Below are 23,638 nucleotides of genomic sequence, written 5' to 3'. Positions count from 1 at the left end.
ATCTGATTTCTGATAATTCACCAAAGGAAAAATGTAAAAAGTGCATTCTGGGTAAACTTTGTGTGACCGGTGGCTTTTTAAAAGAAATTTCCTTTTACCAACATTTTAATACGAGACTCATCTTCTGACCCTGATTCTCTCTGGATCGATATCAATACTTCCCTCACACTCGTCACCCAGTGATTCTTGAGATAAGGGACAAAACATGTCCGGCAGATAAAACCCAATTTTGTGGTTAAAAATATGCATACAGGTGATAACCCAACTGCCTAAAAGACAAACCAAGGCAACGTTTATACAACAAAAGTATGATTTTGTATTTTTTATAAATATATATTTATTTTAAATGGTACCATACATTATCCGTACCTTAAAAATCCATTGTCCAGAAGCAGGTGTGATAATATTAACATACAGAAAAAAAAAATTAAAAATAATGTAAAATTAACATCATGGCTCTCGTCACTAAGTATTTAAGTCAATACCTTATATAATATCAAAATATGCAATTGAAAATGTATTTTTACATATTTTTTAAGTGATTAAAATCGTGTCCAGAGTTTTTGTCAACACCATCAGATTTTTTAAAAGTACAAAAAAATCAGGAGTTATTGTGGGTAGCTTAGACTCTGAGGACCCCTTTACCACTTCCTGTTTGATACACATGCCATTTATTGCATACCTTTCTGATAAAACTCTGTGTCACCACCATAGTGCGTCAACACCACAGTCGATGTAATCCAAGATTTTATTTTATTTTTTTTGTAAAAAGAGCTTTATTTAGGTAGATTGTTGAAGCCATAAGCATCTGATGAAAAACAAGATGGCTTCTGTCAGAAAAACATGTGTTATGAGAGACAGTAGGGTGTTTTGTCAACACCATCAGGATTTTTGTCTGACGGTGTTGACCCTTTTTCTAATGGTGTTGACAAATGTCACAAAAGTGTGCTCTTCATCAATTATGTTAAGTTATTTTTATTAATATTTCAGATATTTTACTTCCTGTGTATTTTACTGATATTTCTGCTTCACAGATGTGTCAAATATTATCAAATTCTCCTCATCTTGAATCTCATTGTTGAAACTGTAGGAAAATGCTTAGTCCTCTGCATTTAACCCATTCACTCAGTGATGCAGTGGGCAGCTACCAATCCAGGATAGCCGCTGTTCGTTGGATTTAAACGCCCAACCTTCCGATCATGTGGCGAACACTCCATCTACTGAGCTATCTCTGCCCCGAGAGCTGGTCTTTAAGTGATGATGTATGAATCCTGCTTCCGGGCCTAAACTACTCTGTGTTTATTAAGCCTGTTGTGCTGTTAAAATGTTTTAATGCTTTTTGTCTTGTTCTATTACATCTGAACAAGCCCCTAAAAACAGTCAGTGATCACTGTCAGCCTAACCATCGGGAACCCTCACGTTAACTTTTATCAAGTGGAAAAAGGTTAGCATTCATCCTCCAGCTTCACTGTGTTTATGCTATGCTAACATAGCTGTGTAGCTAGCGATCACGCAGCACATCATTATATACCAGCTAGCCCAACTTCAGTAACCCTACAGACGTCACTGCTGTTTAGTTTTCTGTCTTCATTTATGTTGGAAGTGATAGCAGAGCTGGTGTATCATGTTTAGGTGGAAACAAGCAATCTAACTTCTAACTCTGTTAAATTTCATATATTCTGTTTTCATGGATGCCTGGATGTTACACCTGGTAGAGCAGCCACACTGATCATTTTATTAAAGATGAAAGAATTTAGACAGTTTGTAACTCTCAGTGATGCCGCAGAGTTCCTTTGACTTTGGGATCTGCAGCGGAGTTTGGACCTGGAAACAGCTAATGACGTCAGACTTAATGGCTGGATAGCATCTCTATTGCTTAATGCATAATTGTGCTGTGAATATTCATCCTTAATCTGTAAAAAAGCATCAGGTTCAGAAAAACTATAGTAATTAGAAAATGGTTCATTTCAGGCTAGAATAGCAAAGGGGAACCTGTCAGTAGAGGAACGGAAGAGAAGGAACAGGGATGATGAAAAAAGGAGAAAAAAATTAACAGCCAGCCTGAGTTGAAGAAAGAGTTTCTCATAAAGGGAAAGATGGAGAAACAGAGTGAAAGAGGGAAAAATAAAGAACATCAGTGATCTGAAAGGAAGAGAAAAAAGGCAGAAGAGAAGGTTTTGGAAGCACAGAGAGACAAAAGGAGAGAAAGTCCAGCAGGATCTAAACAAACAACCACAGAGTACTTTAGGAATCAAGGAGGAGCAGGCAGCTACTTGCTGGTGAACTATTAAGATGTAGAACTTGACATGTGCAAAAACAGAATTGTCATGATGTGTCTTTGTAATATTACAAAGGTTGTTAAGGTTTAATGGTCATTTAGAAAGAAATAATATCTTGTTTTCTACTAGTGTGTCACCACCGTCAGCACCTTGTCAACTCCATAATATGGAGTTTTTGTTTATTTTTCTCTTTTGGAGAACCACATATTTTCCTCCCTCATGATCTTCCAATAAAAATATGTAATTTTCTCAATAAATGTGTCATTTGCATCCTGCTAAATATGATTGTTTCGTATAGAGATTAAATACAAGCTTCTGAAAATATGTATGACTGTAACTCTAATAATAAAAAGCCAAAACAATCTTACTTTTAAACGTGGTATAATTACTTTGAAAACATATGTGCATAAACAATAGAATAGAGAATCTGCTAATAGTCAGAATAGCTGAAACAACTTAATTTAAAATATATTTCTTTGTGTCTGACGGTGTTGACAAAAACCTTGCACTTCTCCAGCAAAAACATAAATTATTAAAAAATGTTACACCTGGGAGATTGTACCAAAACATAGTGAGACAGCCAAAGCTTTGTGTAACAATTATATGTAAATATGTTTTTGAAAAATCAAAAAATATATTTTAGAAAATTAAAACCTGTTTTGTCCCTAATCTCAGGAATCACTGCACCTATTACAGCTCATCTGAGTCATTTCCAACCCGAACAGGAGATCTAATCTCCCGGGGCCTCCTCGGAGCACACCTGGAACAGCTCCCCTGAACGTGCCCTCAAGACATCCCAGTCAGATACCCGAACCACCTCGAGTTCTCCTGGCGATGTGATTTAGACCTCTGCAGGGAGTCTTTGCAGAGCCTACAGCGTAACCAAACCAAGCTACGTCCCTGAGGTTTTTCCACGTCTTTGTACGTTCCCTCACGTCAGAATGGATCTCGTTGAATCCGTACACTGAGGCGATGATTGTTAAGCTCTCAAGCATAAATTCAAACACTGCTGTGGAAAAAAGCCGAAAGTGCGCAGGAAGAATCGACGGTGTTGAACAGGCCAATCACAACAGCTGCAGACGGCCTCAACCCGACGTGTAGTTACATTTCTCGGGAGGTGGACGCCAGCTTATGGCGTCCAGCAGCGTGTCAAAGAGAAACTCATTTCCACTATTTACATCCACCATCTCGTTCTTTCGGCCATGAGCTCGTGGTCATAACTGAGGATAGAAAACTGATGGCTGAATCGCAGATGTGATGAAAATCTCTGCTATAACTTTCAAATATAGTCGATTTCCATCCATCCTGGTCCTGGAGGAGCTTTAATTTGAAAATCATGGACAGACATCCTGAATCGCTGGAAAATATGAATTAAAAATAAACGCCTCACCATCTTCTATGTTGAGGGCCTGTAACTGCAAATATTTGTAGTATGAAGGTAAAATTGGCTTCATTAAATATTCTAATGATTACCCTTTAATCTCCATCTTTGGTCTCCGTCAGCCTCTACTGCGGAGAAGACGCCATTAGAGTCATGACTGCCGAGAAGGAAACTGTGTAATTCCTGCAGAGTGAGCGTCCCCTCGTGTAATCTGGGAAAGGCTTCAACAACATCCATTAATAACCTTGTCACAGGAACACTGCCTCCTTCTCTTTTTAATCCAAACACTCTGAGCAGGCTGACCTTCGGACGGCGTCTCCTCGTGCTGATAAAAAAGTCTTAATGTGACTTTTTTCTTCTCTACTGCTAAAACAAACGAGCATTCAGGAGCAAACCTTAACGATATTTTCCATCTGCTCGCTGCTCTCCGCAGCCCGATAGCATTTCATGATCAGCTTAATGAACGTGCTGGTGTCTGAAGGCACGAGTTATACACAAGTGCTGGATTAAAAAACGAGCAGATGTCAGAGGAGAGAGAGAGAGAGGGTCAGATGTGTTTTTGATTAACACAGTTCACATGCAGGCTGCAGCTCAGCCTCCACATTATAAAAAGAAACCTCTGGGAATGAGGCTAATGCATTACCCAAATGTAAATCCTGTGACTTGTCTGCAACCAAATTTTCCACATTTTCAGTGGAGATATTCCACCGTAGACGTAGATGTTTGCAGAAAACAGCTTTTTATGGGACTGGCTGCTTTTAAAATGAGAGATTTTTACTTTAACTCACTAAGTTTAATCAGAAAGCTGAATTTCTAATCTGTAAAAGAGCAGTTAGAGCTGCTCATTTGTCAGGACAGTGTGTGAGATTTTGCTTGGGTGTGTGTGTCTGCAGTGCACGTGGGTCATTTGTAGACCTTCACAGTAATAAATACACCTGAAATCATCTTTGCATTCAGTTTTCCTGTCATTTAACCCCATGTGGAGCTGTGAGCTCAAAACTGCATTTATGACAACATTTTTAAAACTATATGAGGGAAAAAAAAACCTAAAATTACATTACCACTTCTTCTTTTCTCACAAAGCCTGTGGGAGCTACAGCTGAGGGCCTGCAGAGCCACGGGTGGCCGACCTCTGACCTAACCACAGCTCTGTAGGCACCTAACCTGAGTTCATTAACCCTTTAAACCCACCAAACGTCACCGCTCTCTGTAGGTTTCCTTTTTACTAAACATCCAGTCTTACTGGAGCCGTACAGAAAATGGTAAACTTGGTCACATGACAGCCGGCTGTCAAACACAGTATGGATACGAATCTGCACCAACATCCTGTCTGTGATTCCTCTGATCCACCACAGTCTGCATGAAATACGACAATTTGTCTGCAAACACTCCCAACTTCTCACTGAAACTGTGGAAGTGCAGCACAAACATAAACTGGATGTTGGCCTTCAAAGTAAAAGTTGTCTTACTGCTGCCACCAACACGTTTCACAAAGAAAACTTTTATTTTGAAGGTGAGAAAACGGTTTTCAGTGCAGCATCATCACAGCCAGTTTCATCCTCAACCACTCAGCAGCTGGTTTTCACGTGGTTCCAAACTCGGGGTGGGTTTAAAAAATCGATTTTCCCGATTCAAATCGATTTCAGCTTGAATAAAGCGAAATCGATTCATTCAATCCTGAATCGGTTTTTAGTTATAAATGTATTTTGCCAGAAATGCCAGAATCTCAGGTTAAAGCTCACAAAACTATTTCAACAACCGCCAAACAGCTAAAACAGTAACCGTGAACACAAAACGGACCCGACGCATCAGAATCTGTGAGACGTCGGCTTTCTCACGCCGCCAGGGCTGAAAGCCGACAGCTCACAGATTCTGATGCTGCAGCTTTCGTCTCTCAGACCAAAAATTCACTGAACCAGCAGCAAAAGATCAAAACTACACTTCACATCTGAAGAAGTTTTGCTTCCGCCAGGATAAAATCACACTTCCTGCACAGCTCTCTCTCTCTCTCAGTGTACTCAGGGACCACTTTACCATAAAAATCTGTTTTCTGCATTATTCACTTGCTTGTTATGTCTACCGTTGTGTACAGCGCCGTCGGCCGCTGTTTTTTTTTTTTTTAAAATGACCTCCACCAAGAAAGCCTCATTTCTGCTGTTCAATACCAAAGAAACTTTTTAAAATGATGCCAAATTGCAGAACTCTCAGCTGTGTCTCTAATCAAACCTCTGTGACTTTGCTTCACTTCAGCAGCATCAGGTCATGTTTATATGTTGATTCATGTTTTCTTCAGTTTTTGTTCTACTGCAGAATCTTTTAAAAATTTATTATTAATTAATTTTTTTGAGTTTATCTCCTTCATGTTTTTCTTGTTTTATCCTCGGTTACTTTGACCCAAAGTCATCTGCTGTGATGCTGACACCTCTGAAGTCTGATAAGTGTCTGCTTCGTCTTATACGTAGATATAAAATATGGATATGTGATGATAAATGATCAGAATTATAATCTGTGAAAATTGTCTGAGTCAGAATTGAATCGAATCAGTTATAGAAATCAAAATTGATATCCAGCCCTGTCCCTGACCAGTGTCCAGGCCTGCGTGACTGAGATGATGATGATGATGATGATGGTTTTATTGGAGCTCAGCGGTTCCTCTGTGTTTCTGATTTTGGGACCTGAGGAGCGTTTGGAGCCGGGTATTGACGGTTTGTGCCTCAGTGAGTCTTCAGGACTCGGTGGTGGTGTTGGACGCAGCAGGCAGAAGTGCCGGAGTGACGCTTACACGCTGCTTCATGTGTTCATTATCTATGCAGCCGATTAGCTGACGTTAGCAGAGTGGCTTTTATCCGCTGAGCGTGTGCTCGGCATTCTCGTTGAACCAGCTGAGGTGCAGGACAGGACGTGTTGTGAGTTAGATAAGGAAACAGGAAGTGTAACACGGCTCTTACACTATGAAAAATAAATTCCTGCCTCTCAGTCTCTCGTCTCCCCTCGCAGGACGAGTGATTTCAGATGTGGAAGCTCGGCGTGTTTTTCAGTCGAGGGTCTTGTTTATTCATGACTCCTGCAGAGCTCCTCCTTTGCGGTGCTAATGAGCTCACACCTGGCTGCAGCAGGACTGCCAGCAGCTCTCACCTGGCTGCAGCCCAGGAGGAAGGGAGAGGGGTGCTGGAGTTTTTTAGGGGGGGGTTGGGCTCTTTTGTCTCTGCCTGAAGGACGCAACAAGATCACAGCTGACGAGCTGGGATGGGAGGAGGCCTCTGCGGCTGCAGACCGGGCGATCAGTGACTCAGATGTTTGTGGGCTTCTTTGATTCAGTGAAACTTCAGTGACTTCATATGTAAATGAGCTGCAGTTGGCCTCATTTGCATAAAGTGCAACGCGTCTAAGAGCCAGATCGGCAGAAACGTGCCGTTCGTTTAATGTTTGATTTGAGGTTAAAATAACATCACGGCCTGCTTTTAATTAAGCTTCTGTGTCTCATTCAAACCCACAGGGACACGGCGAGTGTTGGCGTTAATTCGCTGAGTTGCTGATCTCATTACGGTCTTTGCACCACCCGTGTTGTGACCTGATGGCTGCTGATTTCTGATCCTGCTGCAGATGTTTACACTTTTTTTCCATGCTCATTGTTTATTATTTGACCCATTTTATTTCTTTTTCACATGTAGCTTGGTTAGGTTAGGTTTAGGGAAGCTTTGAGGTTAAAAACTCCTTCACAGCTCATCCCTCAGTTTTATTTTGAAAGACCTGTGAGTGCACTGTTTGTGCAGCAGCGTTTTTATCACTGTATTAAAACTTTTTTAAATTAATTAAAAATACAACCTTATAAAGCTTACACTGAGCACAGCGCCACCCTGTGGTCCAAACTGGAATTGCTTGACAGTACAGCCCAGCTCCAGTTCACCTTCAGCTGATATCTCCTCAGAGCAGCACATGGGTGACTTTTCTTATTCTTCTGATACCGTCTATTAATTCTGGATTTAATTAATTCCCCTTAAAGCCTTTTTTTGAATCAAAAACAGAGAAAAAATGTAACAAAGTAAAACCAATAAAACAGCAACAACTCGTGTAAGGAATCATTAAACAGACAGTTTGTACAGGAAGTTCAATGTATTGAAGGGACATGAAAAGATGGGCAAAAACCAAATGAGAGCAGAGGAGGACCAGATATGAGGTCAGGTCTGGTTGCTTTCTAACCAAGTTTAAGATTATATGCAAAGAGTCTGTTTAATGGAAATAATGGAAGCTCAGACATCCAGCGTGTTTCTAAGACTCTGATCATGAGTTTATACATCAGCTGACTGAGCAGGAAAGAGTAGATGGTACATTAGAACTTCGTAGCTTTTAGCTGTGTGTTTTTGTACAGATAGTACTGGACAAGCATGCCAGTTAGACCCTTTAGGCTTTAACTGGAGTAGATTCACATCCACTGGTGCACGCGCCGCTGTGGGGTCATTGTGTCGGCTTCTAACAGCATTCTAATGGTGTCTCAGTCTGGGAGCTCTGAGATTAACAAATTCACTCGAGGCTCCTGCAGTGAGTCCGTCCTCACAGACTCAAACTTTAAAACGTCCAAATTTTCAGCAGAAATAAACATGTTTACAGCCTGCTATGAAAACCAGTTTCTGCTCCTTCGTATAAACCACGGGGCTGAATTTTTATCTAACGGCAACTTTAAGGGTTAACGTTTGCATTTGTATGTGTGATGGTGAATAATTGGCCCACAAAGACATGAAAACTGAGCTTTTCATTAAACACACTGGATGTTTCTGATCAGTGACCGTGTCATCAAAGGCAAAGTGATGCCAACAAAAGCAAAAGTATAATTGTTCTCTTTACATTAAATAAACTCAGTGAAAAGCTTTAAATGTAGCTCCAGCACTGTGTTATTCACCAAAACATGAAAACATCTGAGTCGTGCGCGGACTTCTGCCTGCCGTAGTAAACTTCCTCTTTCATTTTCAGGTGTTGCGTCACTTTGACTTACACATCATCACGTGTCTCTGAGCAGCAACTCTAAATGTCAAGACAAACATGAAAAGCTGACCTGTCGCAGAGCCAGAGGGCCTGTGGTTAGAACTTCAGCAGTGTCAAAATATCAAGGACGCTTTAATGGAGACGGGCGCTAACAAAGACGAGACGTTAAAGTGGATCTCAGCTGGATGGAAAGGCGGTGCTGCCTGTCACAAGTTGGTATCAGAAATCTTATGAAGCTTAGTGAAGGGCCGACCCTCGAGGATCTGTCGGTGTTAAATCAGCGCCTCAAACAGCTTTTTAAACATCAAATCATCTTTTTTTACTGGAGAGAATCATTTTGAAGGGTTTCTCCCTTTTAGTTCAAACTGGTTCATTTATTAGAAACTCTCTGCTTTAAATCTTTAAGCCGACTCCGTCTTATCTCCCTCGCTCTCCAGGTTTGTTTTTTTTTTAATGTCCTCACGTAAATGTCAAGACTCCAGCGACAAACCAGTTGAGGCGTTTTCTTCTATTTGCACACGTTCAGCTCTCTGTTTGCCTCCATGTTTGAACACAAATAGGCAGGTGATAGTTTGACAGGTGCTGTAGAGCGATGTTTAAAGCAGCACTTTAATCAAACTGATGGGGTTTGTTTTACTCACGCTCGCCTTCTGCTTTTAAAGTGATGCTCAATCCAGGTTTGGTGCCTTCAGAGTACAGCGACTCGATGTCGGCCTGTCGAGTGTCAAATGGTTAGAAGGAGACGATTACTTCAGCGCTGAATTTTCTGTTTGTGTCTGATCAGGATGAAGTTCTGGCAGTGTCCAGGAAGATGGTGGTGCGGGTGGAGGACCTGGTGCGATGGTCGTGTGCGCAGCCGGCAGGTTGGAGCAGCAGCCTGAAGGCGGTGGCGTGTGGGACCAACGGCCTCCACAAACCTCCACAGATCGGCGACTGCAGCAACGGCACGACGGACAAAAGCAGCGAGCCGCTCAAAGACAAAACTGAGAGTAAGAAACTCGGACTCACTGCAGATGTTTCCAGATGTGAAACAGTTTGTTGGTGTGGAAATGCTGCCGGTCACACTCCTGTACATGTTCCAGCCTCCCTGTTAGAGCTACTTTTATTCTGAAAGGTCAGCAGTGATGCAGCTAAAGCAGCATTAAAAGAACAGAATCACTGAAATCATCGTTAATCTGATGGATTCAGTGCTGTGGTTATTTCCTTGATTAGCCACCGCTATAAAAGAAGTAAAGACATACACGGAGAGGCGGCATAAAACTATAAACTAGCCCCAAATAAATGTTTTTACAGACATCTAAACATTTTATCCTGATTTCATGCAACCTGAATGTGTTTCTGTGTCCTGACTGACAGTAGTTTGAAAACTCTTGGGTCTCTATTCTGGATCTTCTTCCTCTGTATTTCCTGTATCAGTAGGAGTTCCTCATGGCTCCACACTTGGACCACTGCTGTTTTCTGTGAACATAAGTAATTTTATCATTATTAAGATCATCTGTGTGATGTTATACAGATGGCTGCCAATGCCTGGTTATGCTGGAGGTTTCTTCCTGTTAAAAGGGAGTTTTTCCTTCCCACTGTCGCCAATAGTCTGTTCGTAGGGGTCGTCTAATTGGTTTTGTAGTATTTTAGGGTCTTTACCTCACAGTATAAGGCACCTTGAGGCAGCTGTTATTGTGATTTTGTGCTGTATAAATAAAATTTAACTGAATATGTTGTGACCAGTTCATGCAGACACATCTTTTGCTTATTAAAGACGTTCTTAGATAAATATTGATTAAATACTTAGCTGGGTGCTGTGGGCTCTGCTTCCCACCGGGTGGTTGGACCCGGACTCGTTGCCTCGCCTTTTGCTGGGGACACTTACGCACTAATATCCACTGTGGCCTAAATCTGCTGTGATATTTAAACTCCGGTGGTTCGGGTGACCTTCATGGGAGGGAAGAAATCGTCAGTTTATTTCTTGAAACTTACACTTGAAAGTTTTGTGGTTAAAAGAAAATGAATATTAGCTCTGAAATGAAAATGTAACAGATTACTCTTTAAGAAAAAAAGGATTGAGGGAGGTCACACACACATGCTCTTATAGCAGACTTATAGCAGGATTTCAGGCGTCTCAGCCTGTAGCAGGGTAACGTTGGTGACGTCTGTACTTTCATGGAGCCAAAAAAAGCAAAATATGAATCATGATTCTGTCGCCAGGTGAGGAAACTTTAATATCTGTGCTGTGGAAAGTGAGGGCACATTTCCCACTGATGGGATTTCATCCATGAGTCTCAGCCTGGGTGGGTTCTTGTTTATCTCTGTGCATACATGTGTAATAAAACCATAATCAGTGTGTCAGAGTGGGTTAAAGGGTTTTTGCAGAACGAGCTGGTTTCTGTGGAGGAGAGCGAAGCTGCTCTCCTTCTTTATCTTTCATTCTTTTTTTTGTTCTGTGTCGGCTGCGCTGCTGATCAGGTCACTGAAAAGGAGGTTTTTAATCCAGAGTCCTGAGAAAGGAAGCAGGACGCTGTTTGCATGTTTATGAATGCTGCCGACTACCTGCAGCAGATTTTAACCTTCTTTGTAATTTCAGTGGTTTCGCAAACAAATCGGATGTATTTGAGGGTGACTGCTACAGAAACATCAAATTAAACATCTCAAAAGTGCCGCCTTGTGTTTGCAAACACCACCGGCGCCTGCACAGCGGTAATCAGTAACCGGGATACTCGTGTTTGTCGTGTATACAGAGATGTTCAGAGCCCAGAGACAAATCCGGGGCCTGACGGAAAGTGGGAAACGCTGTGTTTGCAGAGCATAACGGAGCGAACGAGTTAAAGCCACCGACACGAAAATAACCCCACCTGTGTCTCCTCCCCTCAGACGGCCCGGCCGAGCATCACGCCGTCAAAGTCATCAGCTACCCGCAGTACTGCCGCTTCCGCTCGCTGCAGCGGCGCATCCAGGACGGAGCAAGGGGGTCGGCCCTGCAGGACCCCCACCTGCTGGCGCTGGGAGGCATCAAGGTGACGCCCAACACCCGAGTGATGTACTGCAGGGACACCTTCAACCACCCGACGCTGGAGAGCAGCTCCGGCTTCTCCTGGCAGTTCAGTGAGTGTCAAATGTTGATGATTAGAGTGTGTGTGTGTGTGTGTGTGTGTGTGTGTGTGTGTCTGTCTGTCTGTGTGTCTGTCTGTCTGTGGGTGTGTGTGTGTGTGTGTGGGTCTGTGTGTGTGTGTGTGTGTGTGTGTGTGGGGGTCTGTGTGTGTGTGTGTGTGTGTGTGTGTGTGTGTGTGTGTGTGTGGGTCTGTGGGTGTGTGTGTGTGTGTGTGTGTGTGTGTGTGTGTGTGTGTGGGGGTGTGTGTGTGTGTGTGTGTGTGTGTGTGTGTGTGTGTGTGGGTCTGTGTGTGTGTCTGTCTGTGTGTGTGTCTGTCTGTCTGTGGGTCTGTGTGTGTGTCTGTCTGTGGGTGTGTCTGTCTGTCTGTGGGTCTGTGTGTGTGTGTGTGTGTGTGGGTGTGTCGGTCTGTGTGTGTGTGTGTGTCTGATGTATTTAAGTCATTAAAATAACAAAATGCTGGAGTAAACGTCACTTTCTGAGTTACTGTTTAATCTTTTCTGCTGCTGAAAGGTGACATTTGTGTGTAATATTAAACATATAAGTGGTTTTTGAAAGCCCTTTGACCTGAAAGCATCACTTCCTTCCTCAGTAGAGCTTCCTGCTTGCCTGCGAAATGCTGCCACCTGCTGGAGAGTCCTGAGCTCTTTTCTCTGGTGTCTGCAGGCTGGTTATAAAAGCCTGTAATGAGATGTTTTCAGGTTACTTGAAGGTTGGATAAACTTGTACATGTCAGTGCTCTAGAAGAAGAAGAACACGCTTCAAATCAACCACTACGCATTTCTGACCATCAGCCAAAGGGAAGCTGTTAGATTATCCACTGAGGAGGGAGTGGGGACGACCTCTGAGAAGGAGGACATGCAGAGGGTGGTGTGACGGAGGAGGACGGGGTGAGATGGAGGCAAATGACCTGCTGTGGTGAAGAAGCAGCTCGAGTGCTCATTGGTGCTTCTACTTCCTGCTGAAGATCAGCTGATCCTTTTTTCCTCTGTTTCCGCCCGTCATGCAGACATTTTTAATTTTACCCTAATGATCGGATCGTACGTCTCCATGTCCTCCTCAACGGGAGCGCCACACTGAACAAAACATGGTCACACATACGATTGTCCACATCTTTTATCTTTTCAAAAACATTTTATTATCAATCCGTTCTTCTGATGTTCATTTAAACCACACGAAACGCCAAAACCTGTGTTCGCGGTGGAATTCTGTTTGACTTGTTTCACCTCTAAATCCAAAATGAAGAAACATCCGCTGAATTAAAGACGTGGCCGCAGTTACGCCTGACGCTGTCTGCACTTTCACACCGCCAATCATCGCCGAGGCTGGAAGATAAAACCAGCCTCCTCGTGTGTCTGACATTTCTGTACTGTCTGCTCGACTTTTGTAAAATCAGCTCATCTGCTGTCGCCCTGCACTCGTAGCTAAATGAATAAATCCAGAGTGTCCGTATTTTAGACTGGATAACCTCCGTCATGTGACCCCTTTAGACCACCGCCCACAGCAGAGCGCTGCACCTCAGCCATGTGCTGTTATTTAGTTTTCTGATTTTTTTTGTTTGTAAATGCCTCACAAAGATCGCCTCAAACAAACACAGGGAGGCCTCCGGAGATGTCTGTCTGTGGTTTTAAATGTTTACAGCTTTACTTTATTTTTCCTGCAGGATGTCCTTCTCTCAGTCTGCGAGGACGACCTCGTAAGAGGAGAGGCCGCGACAGCAAAGACTCGCCAAACCCCAGCCAGTCGGAGTCGTGGATCGAGAGGATGAAGGTGCGTGTGGCGATCATCTCATCTCTGAGTGTCACGTTCAGGCTCCTCTTCGCCGTCCTGCTCAGTGATTTTAGGAAACACAGATCGCCATGTTTGCGAAAAGCTCTGCTTCAGGTTTCAGATCCTCCTGAAATACAAACTGTGCTGAAAGCGAAATCAAATCATTTCAGGAAGTAGATCTGGTGCCGCAGAGCTGTGAGACTGGAGTAAAAACATGAACCTCGTCTCTGAGTTATTAGACGCTCAGAGCTCTGGCTGCTGTGAGGCAGGTCTGGGCGTGCCGTTTCAGCTGCTTTGTTTCAGTGTACATGGGCACCCAGACGCTTTGTCAGTGCTTTGAATGCATTCGTGCCCCCACACAGAGGCAGGTTTGCTGTTCATTTAAGAAAGGCAGAGCACCGCACGAGCCTCACATATGAAAGTATACCACGAGGATTTTAAACTGCTGGGTTTGGATCCATGAAGCGACAAACACATCCAAAGATCAGGCGTCCGCTCGACTCTCTGAGGTCTCCTGGATTATAATCCTTAAACTGCTCCGAGGTTTGACCTGCGAGGCCTCTCACAGCGCCATCTAGTGGCCGCAGTGCTGCAGACTTGAACATGTCAGCGATGCAGAAAATAAAATCGTTTAATAGATTCAGTTTCGAACCGCCAAAATAAAGGCGCAGATCAGTTTTAATGTGACGAGTAAAATAACAGGAAGTGCTGAGGCATGCGATGACGATCTCACGCCGTGTTTCCCCCTCAGGAGAACGTGATGGGCAGTGTGGAGGTTGGCTGTGACGGCGGCTGGCTCCCTCACCCCGAGGAGCAGCTGTTCCTCGATCAGCTGTTCGCCTTCATGGACCGCCACGGATCACCGATCCACAAAGTCCCGAACCTGGGCTTCAAGAAGAGTGAGTCCTCCACGCCGCCGCTGCTTCTTCTGCGCTCTACAGAACGTTCCTTTTCTTTCTTTCCTTCATCCCTCTTTTATGACCTTTCTCTCTTCCTTCTTTCCTTCTCTTCCGTCCTTCCAGAGACAGTCATGCTCTGACCGCGTGTTAAATAAAGTTTTGTGGTGTTGAATAAAGGTTGGGTGCCGTGTCAGAGGTAAACGTGTGACTGATGAGCTTCATCGGGACTCCATGTTTGATCTGTGGGGGGGGGTTGAAACCACGTTTGTGTAGTGAGGACCATCCTGCCTCCGCTGTGTCCTCACTGCCTGGTTTAAATGTTTTTGTGTCTCCTTTGCATGTCTGATGTTTCGCCGCCGTCCTCAGTCGACCTCTTCCTCATGTACTCTGTGGTCAAACGGCTCGGGGGCTACAAAAAGGTGAGTCACTTCAGTTTATTTCAGTTTCTTTAAAGTAGGAGGAGCTGCTGATTCGCTGCATAAAGACAGGAAGCTGCACGACTCTGTTATTAAAAACTCGTTTATGATACTTTTCAGGTTTTCTGTGAGAGACAAAGGTTTAAAAAAGAGTTTGAACATGTTTCAACTCAGAGTTTGTTTCACCTGAGATTAAATCAAACCTGTGAGGACGGCACACCTGAGTGTGACACTGTGTTTGGTTTAATCCAGCAGGATGAGATCAGATTATAAATCAGCCTGCAGGGATTTATTTCAAAGTGAAATCATGAAGTTTTTGTGCTAATCCTCGTTAGCTCTGTTTCTGTCTCCGTCCCTGCTGAGAAAACTACAAACATTTTAGTCTGATTTTAGTCTGCTGACAGCAGACCGCTCGCTCGATGCGTTTCATCAGGTTTGTGTTTTATAGCTTATTTAGATGATGCGCTCGCGCCCTGGGACTCGAGGCCGAGCGGTCTTTCCTGTCCGACTGCTTTAAATTCCCCTGTAGGGTGGATGCACTGATGGTGCTTTATGATGTAAATTCTCCACAAACGAGTCTGATGATAAAATCTATGTCACGCGCACGTCATCGACTCTCAGTGGCGGTTAAGGATGATCCGACCTTTGGCTCAGTGTTTCTGTGGCAGCTCCCTCGATAAACTGGAACTAAACTAGAATTATTTAAACCGGCGACACTGAACGTGTTTACAACTAAAACATTATCGGTCCACATTTAAACCTGAAGAGCTGAAACATGAAGTAACTGCCAGACTGGAGTTTTTATTATAAATATAATTAAATATTCATTTGCATAGGTGAGTTTTCATTTGTCTCACAGTGTCGCTGCACGTCTGATGGTCTACATCAGGAATAACACACAGCAGAGTTTGACTAAGACTTTCTCCACCAGGGGGCAGCACAAGGTTACAGATTGTCCTCGTCTCCAAAGAGACTGAAGAGACGTCACATTTTGTCACGCTGCTGTTTTTAATACAAACGTGTGATTTAAAACACCAAAAAAGTGTGTGGAAGAGAGCCAGAGATTAATAATAACAATGATTACATGCAGAGAGTTGTTTTAACACACAGTGACTGAAGAAGAAACACCCAGTGCATCATGGGAATCCCCCAGCACCAGGGTCACCTGGTCCAGCCCTAACTATATGCTTTAGCAAAAAGGAAAGTTTGAAGCCTAATCTTAAAAGCAGAGATAGTGTCTGTCTCCTGAATCCAAGCTGGAAGCTGGTTCCACAGAAGAGTCTTTGTGGATGAAACCACTGCCAACAAAGTTGAATGTATAAATCAGTCGTCATCCTTTCCAAATGGTTGAGGATGTAGTTCCATGCTTCTAAACACTAGGGGGACTAAAACTGATGTAAATCAGGATTTAGGTAAAGTTTTCCTCTCAAAGTCGACTCTGATGTAGTCTGAGGAGTCGAAGGCGGCTCGACCTCTTTCAGGATCAAAAGGCAGCTGACGGAGACTCCCAGGTATTCAGCCCGGGTGAAGACCTTAGAGTTGTTGCATGGTCTCCACTGCAGGCTGAATACCTGGGACTCTCCAGTTGAGCTCTTTAGACTATCATGAACCAGATAAATAAGAACCTGCAGACGGTCAACACAGTCCTGTGGAGGTTACTCCTTGTCATCTGACCTTCTGCTTTTTTTCGTGCAACAGGTGACGACAGACCGTCTGTGGAAAGTGGTTTACAACGAGCTGGGCGGATGCCCCGGCAGCACCAGCGCTGCGACCTGCACCAGGAGACACTACGAGAGGTGAGACAGACATCATCTCTGACTGCGCTCACCGAGCGTTTCAGACCATTTTACACTCAAAGCGTGATGAGGGTCTGTAAGCAGAGAGGAAAACGAGGCAGTGGGCTTCATACCTCCATCCAGCAGAGGTCAGCGCTGGATGAAGCGGTCATTGGCGTTAGAGAGCAGGAAACCTCCCTTTACTTGAGAAGACCATGTGCTCAGGGATTACGCCACATTCTGGAACATCTTGACAGATGTGATGGAAATACTGAAAACTAAACCCTTGACCTTTGACCAGTGACTAAAAGGGTCCACATGCTAAAGTTCATGTTTCTGTGTCTCAGGCTGATGCTTCCTTATGAAGAGCACCTCAGAGCGGGAGGAGCAGACTTTAAAGTCCCAGAATCCCCGGTGGCGCCGAAGCCCAGAGGCATCAGAGGCAGGAGACCGCATCCCAGAGGCAAAAAGCCGGGACCCAGACCCCGGGAGAGGAAGGTGACCACACCACCTGCTGCTGCTTCTCCCACCATACGTGATGACGTGAGTTTACGGCTTTCATCCATCTGGTACTAACGCTGCTGAACGCTGATTCTCCATAACAGATGGTCGGGTGATGCTGCGATGGGGGGACGCTAACACTACCACTCACTGCACCGCTTCATTCTGACCTCTGACCTTTGCATCCTTAGATAGTTACATATCTTCTCTGTTAGATCTAAATAATGATGAGATGGCGGCGGCTCACCTCCAGCCTTTCTTGCCTCTGAACAGGTCGCAAACCCGAACGGCACCGCGGTGGCGAAGAGAGGTCGAGGCCGGCCACCGGGCACACGAAACAAGGCCACAGTGCTCGCTCAGGCAAAGCTGCTGGCACTGCAGCAGGCGAAGGTCAAAGGCGGCACGGCGGAGACAATGCAGCAGCAGCTTCCAGCCATGGGCCGCGGAGGACTGACCGCCAGCAGCGTGCACAGGGTAACGACCACGAAACAGTCGCACACGCCTGTGAGGAGGTTTGATTTGACTGCATGTGATTGATTTCCTTCTCTGCTCCCTGCAGCCCATCCAGCCGGCCATCCTGCCCATCACCATGCCCCTCACCCCAGATCTCGCCCCCCTCGCCGGCCCCTTCGTCTCTTTCCAGCCCAAACCGAAGGAGGTGAAGACGGAGCGAGGGGAGTCCGTGGTTCCCACCACGGGTGTGCTCCTCTCCGCGCTGCCACGCCACTTCATCGGAGGCTCTCTGAGTGGCTTCAGCCCCATCAAAGGCGTGTGTCCTTCGGACGTGTTCAGGAACCGGCTGGGCCTGCAGAGAGGCCCCGAGAGCCCCGCCCTGACCCCCCAGGACCCGAGCCAGCATCATTCAACCATCTACACCCTCCAGCCGAAGAGTGGGAGCCCAGACACCCCTCACTCGAGCGGGGAGCAGCCGCAGCCTCATCCTCTCCAGCAGCACCACACCCACTGCTCAGGGTGTAACATGGACGAGGGGGGGCCGAGAGGAGGCGGGCGGGAGGCTAGGACCCGGCCCCCCATGCCCCCCCTCCGAGTCCTGCCCGTGAACCTTGACTGCAGCGTTCAGGTGTGTCAGTTGATGAGGACTCGTTGCTTGGGCCCATCTCAGCTGCAGATGTTCACGCGGTGCCTGTCCGAGGCTCTCTCCCAGGACCTCAGCGCCAAGCCCACCCCTCCCCCCGAGCAGGCGCTGCCCCTCAACCTCAGCAAACGCTTCACACCGAAGAGACCCGCCACGGAAGGGCCAGAGCCGAGCCGGGCCGTCGTCAACGGGAACGCCGACCAGCTGCTGGCCAAGAGACCGAGGACCGGCTTCACGGAGCCGGCTGAGGAGACACGCTCCAGCTCCGCAGGAAGCGCAGCAGAAGGAGTGGCGGTGGTTGGAGGAGGAGGGCAGGTGGAGGTGGAGATGAAGAACCAGGACGAACCCGCAGATCTGAGCTCGCCCAGCAGGATCAGGGCCTTCCTGCTCGGCCTGCCGCCCTTCCAGGTCAAACTGGAGGAGGATCTGAACGGCGTGCGGTTCGGGAAGTTCGTCCCTAAAGTCGAGAGCGGAGAGGTGCCGCTGAAAGATGTGAAGGAGGAGGAAGAGGAGGAGGTGGCGGTGGAAAAGACGGAGGTGGAGGGGAGAGACCACGGAGACTGCTCCAGCCGCAGCGCCGCCAACGCTGACACGCAGTGTTTTTAACCCCCTCCGCTCTGATTTGTTGGAAGATGCTCGATCCCGTCAGCGCCTGAACCCATGGGAGCGCGGAGCTTTCGTTTCTCCATCTTCACCAACTTTTCCTCTTCCTGTTAGATTTTTTCCACTCACGCCGTCGGTCGAACTCTGCGGAGGAACGACGGTTCATGACAATCATGCATCTCACCGGAGACGGGACACGGACTCCGACACACACTGCCATAACCTCCATAACACTACGATTAACTCCACCGTCAGAGGTCCACAAAGTTAGAATCAGTATCCATCTATGGGTGATGCTATGCATCGGGACTTCATTAACTAGCATTAAGAGTGTACTGTAGTTTGTAGCTTTTAAATTGTACTCTACGTCTGTAGAGACAGAGTTATTTTCTGATAAGGTGTTTAGATGTTACGTGAGCGAAAGAAAAAAGAAGCAGCTCCTCTCAGTCTTCACGTTATAGCTCGTTAAGTGAAGCGTTTATAGTCCTGTTCGTTAGCTCTAATGATGTAAACTTTTACACACACGTGCCTTAAATCGGCCTGCGAGTTGCTTCCTTGCCGGCTTCAAACACATTCTCTTAAAGAGATACCTTGATGTTGGACCTGCTCAGCTTCCCTTCGCTCTCTCGTAGGGCTGCTTCCACCCCTGAGAAAAAAATTGGCATTTTAATGTCGCTCAGAGTTCGTTAAGCTCATAACGAGTGCGCGGACCCTCCTCTTCCACCTCACTGGTTTCCTTATAAAACCCTCAGCAGCTACACGATGGCGCCCTCATCACTACCAGCCTTCACGTTAGAGCTCATACACAAACCCGTAGCCCAAGCATTCAGACTACCTCAGGTTCTTTTATAGTTTCTCGCCTGCTTCATATGTTCAAGGGGAGTATCCCAGCATGCATTAGGGTGGGAGGCAGTCCATAAACGCACATAGATGGATGCCAAGCATGTGGTGTTAAACCAAGGCTCATCAGACATCATTAAAACGCGTCTTCTCCCCAACTCCTACAAACTGGATTTGTTAGGAACTATTTTTAGTGGCAGATTGATCCATAAATAGGGGTGTTTAGGGCAGCGTGATATTGACACCTGCACTTTCTGAAACATTAACTGAGGTGAGATCAGAAAGTTCCAGCAAGCTGCTCCAGAGATGAGCACCGGCTGTCCTCCAGCGTGCCGCATCGATTTTTCAGCTTGTTTTTAATTTTTCAAAGTGGACAAACTTGAACGGAGGCAGATCTGAGGGAGGGGTTCAGGACGCGAGCAAAGATTGCGTATCACCTGGTGCAGGTGAGGGATAAATTCACGGTTTACAACTTGATGAATGTGGAGAACATGACAGACCTCACCTGCTGAGCCTCTCAGGAACTCTGGAGTCTTCGTCTGGTTCGTAGAGCGAACGCTCGCCATCTGTGATGGTCAGAGTACGAATCCATAGCTCCAAGCTCTGGACCTCTCAGAGGAGAGGATCTTTAATGTGAAATCAGACGAATTCAAACCAGGTTTCCGGTCCTTTGACGACCAATATCTGGGACTTTCTGATCACCTTGTCGCAGTTTCCTTTGGCTTGTTAGTTTGGCTTCTGTTTGATTCAGTCGTGTTTAGGAAAAAGCTTCACCAAAGAGTGTAAAATCGATTCACTTCACCATCATCATCATCATCCTGTCATATAAAGTGCCAACATAAAACCCAACCCCCTAAAACCCAACAAACATCAAGGTATCCCTTTAAAGTCGCCTTTTCCTGTTTGTTTTCTGCCACAGACGTTGGTTCAGATTTGCACACCTACTGTACACACTCGCTTTTCCTCGTTTCTTTTCTTCCTACCCGAGTAGTCGAATCAACTACGACACCGAAATTAAGTGGTGCTGTTTGCTTAGTTTTGTTGCCATATTATTGTTGTTATTATTGTTGTTGTTGTTCTTTTCATCGCCATCATGCATCGAGAGGAAAAGTTCTTCGTAGCCGACCTAATTTTCCTGAGAATTTTAAGAAAGTATATTTTAATTAAAAGAAACCGTGGCTTGTTTATGAAAATATGTGCAGGATTTTTTCCTCCTGATTTATTCGACTGTTGGCTTCATGTGAGGCAAATCGTTTGTGAATGAGTACGTGAGTAGAGATGTATACACTCTGTCGGTCGTAGCTGGGCAGACGCACCAAAGTACTCGACCGGGACTTTTCCGTAACCTCTGTCGTAGTTTTAGGACTTCAGGATTTTCTTCTTCACTTGTGGGGAAAATGAGCAGTAACCAGGAGACGATGGTGAATACCGGTAAATACTACAAGGTCATATTCCCCTTCATGCAGTAACAACAGTGAGAACAGGGTAACTACTGTACATAATGGCTCTGCTTCTTCCTATCAGCACACCTTTATTTATTGTAGGTGAGGCGCTTCAGAGGGAACGAGTTCATACAACCTCCAAACATTTCCAAAAACCGCATGTACTCTCAGATTTATAGTCCTGCAGGCGCAGTGTGTCTTTTCAGGCTTTACACTCGATTTTACACAAGAAACGTGACAGAAGTGGTTGTGTGAAAGTTTTCCACCTGCAACTTTAGCTTTTGGCGAGCTGTACCGCTTACTTTAACTCACAATTTAGGACTTTATCAAAGGGGGACCCATTCTGCTCATTTCCAGCTCTTTATTTTTATTCTTGAACTCTACCAGAGCAGCTTTGCATGACTCAAAATAATCCTTATTTTTATTAAACTGGGCCTTAACTTTATCATATGTCTAAAACAAGCTGTTTTAGCTCCAGTGTCTTTAAGGAAACCCTCCCTAAAAGACTGCTTTCCTCTGATTGTCCAACTTCTGTAAGCCTCCTGAGGGGCAGCAGCCAGTAAAGCCTACAGTAGAGTTGCATGTATGCAGATGACTTGACTGTTTACCCCTTAAAAGCATCCCAGGAGTAACCCATGAAGATGAGGTCACATTTCAAAACAAATAAAATGACTGGGTTTGCATCAAATGTTAGCGAGGGTGGTCTCTTGGAAGAACCCCGAAGCTATTTCAATGATTTTCAATCCACGTCTTTATCGCTTAATACTGAGGTGCCAAAACTTGTCACTAAGGGTACCTTCGCTGCCAAAAAGCAGGTGTTTTAAGTGCAGTTAACTTCACAAAACTTTCTTCTTCTTCACAAAATCACTTTACTCACCGGTATATCATCCTGACCTTTGAATCGACTCGTCTTCCTCTGTCGTAGGACCTCGTTCACTTTGATTCACCTCAGCTTCTCACTGGGCGCCTCCCAGTCAAACCATAACTCCACTGGACCAGTTTTCTCTTTAATCTCTTAAATCTGTTTTTATTTTTAGCTGACTTTATTGTATGTTGACGAGGCAAGGTCAGGTGAAGCTCTTCTAGTTTAGAGCTAGAGAATCAGGTGAAACCAGTGTGAGAGGAGGTTTTTTTCTGGTTATTTAAACTGAGTTTGTTAAAGTTTCTTTAGATATAATTTCAGTCTTTTTTTCTTTTCCCATTTGATCTTAAATTTTCCGATGTTTACATTTTGTTATGCATGTTCAGCAGATCTTATATCCAGTGTTTTGCACACTACTCCAGCATCAAGACTCAAACGGCACCGCTCATTTCTGTAAAGTTCTTCAAATTTAAGTGCCTGATACTTTGGATTGGAGTTGATACTTGCAGGCGAATGAGCTCATTAGCCTTCACAACATTGACTTGAACAACGGCTCCTGCAGTCGGATGACGTTTCTTTGACCTGTTGGGTGAAATGAGGTAAAGCCACGGTGTTGGAGGCGACAGCAGGACGCTCGCTCAGCTCCGTCTGTTGGAGCAAACTGGACCTAACGAGGACACCGAGTAGCCGGATGGACATTCATGAAGACAAATGATCAAATCTTTTTTAAAAGGTGCTGCACGCCACATTTTAACGTCTGAAGTTGCTGCATCAATGTGACTGTTAAAAAGAGAGAAACCTTTTCTCTGGCTTCTATATCAATGTCAAACAATTAACTACAGAATGTCAGATGCTCCTAAAGATGACTATTTTAATCAATCAAGTATTTTTTAATAAACTATTGAATGTTTGGCCTAATAAAATGCCAAGTGTTTCAAAATAATATTATAAAATTTTTAAACTGAGTAAGAATTAAGCAGATTTAAAAAACTGGGACGTTGTTGTTTCTACTTATGTGATTTTCTTTATTTCTTGCTGCACATCTCCCCCAGGAGAAGATCAAAGTTTCAAATGTTGGACTCGGTCTACGTTCAAGTCCTCCTGGCTCTGTATGACATCACAGAGAGGGGATTTCCCTTGTACGGTCCTCTTTGGCAGAGAAATTAAATGTTTCCAGGTGTTAAAAATGCTGCTTGTGGCACCTTTAAAAACTCTTGGATGTTACACACTGACGAATGTCTCACTCACATCTGCCTGTGATCTCATTTTTAAATCACCTGACACGTTTGTTTGTTTGTTTTTTTCATGATTTCTGTCCCGTTTCATTTTTGTTTGTTTTTTCAATGGAAAGGAACCCTGGATCAGCAGAAGCGTCTCGTGTTCTTTTCTCTACAAACTGAGTTGAACTTTTGGTCTGAGTCGACCGAAGAGAACGAACGCTTCCCCGAGATGTATGATTTGAACAGCAGGAGTTTGTTTTTAAACCTTCTCGACTGATTGTGTTAAACAGAACTTCCTTTTTGTTTTTGTTTCTGTAAACAGCTAGCAGTGTCAGGTACCATTCCATTTTAACACTGTATATTTATAATAAAAGTAATCTGTTAATAATTCCTTTGTAATGTTTCCTCCAGTATTCATGATGTTTGAGATGATAGTCAAAATATTTGAGCAAGAATTTGAAAAGAAAACAAGAA

The 23,638-nt window shown here is 44.8% G+C and overlaps 1 protein-coding gene across 1 annotated transcript in view; it reads left to right on the top strand.

Annotated features, from left to right (window-relative positions):
* Positions 1–23,552, top strand: part of zgc:77151 (uncharacterized protein LOC337153 homolog) — a 49,856-nt gene extending 26,304 nt beyond the window's left edge. Inside the window, exons 4-12 of the mRNA XM_031750289.2 lie at positions 9,425–9,629; positions 11,506–11,736; positions 13,404–13,510; positions 14,262–14,409; positions 14,776–14,828; positions 16,524–16,621; positions 16,948–17,143; positions 17,375–17,575; positions 17,661–23,552. Coding sequence (XP_031606149.2) covers positions 9,425–9,629; positions 11,506–11,736; positions 13,404–13,510; positions 14,262–14,409; positions 14,776–14,828; positions 16,524–16,621; positions 16,948–17,143; positions 17,375–17,575; positions 17,661–18,803 — 2,382 coding nt within the window. The 3' untranslated portion in view covers positions 18,804–23,552. The remainder of the gene's footprint in view (positions 1–9,424; positions 9,630–11,505; positions 11,737–13,403; positions 13,511–14,261; positions 14,410–14,775; positions 14,829–16,523; positions 16,622–16,947; positions 17,144–17,374; positions 17,576–17,660) is intronic.
* The last annotated feature ends 86 nt before the right edge of the window (positions 23,553–23,638 follow it).

Source organism: Oreochromis aureus, linkage group 10 (genome assembly GCF_013358895.1).
Source record: "Oreochromis aureus strain Israel breed Guangdong linkage group 10, ZZ_aureus, whole genome shotgun sequence".
In the NCBI taxonomy this organism is placed as follows: domain Eukaryota; kingdom Metazoa; phylum Chordata; class Actinopteri; order Cichliformes; family Cichlidae; genus Oreochromis; species Oreochromis aureus.
Note: the sequence above shows the minus strand (reverse complement) of the source record. Positions and strands in the feature narration are given on the sequence as shown.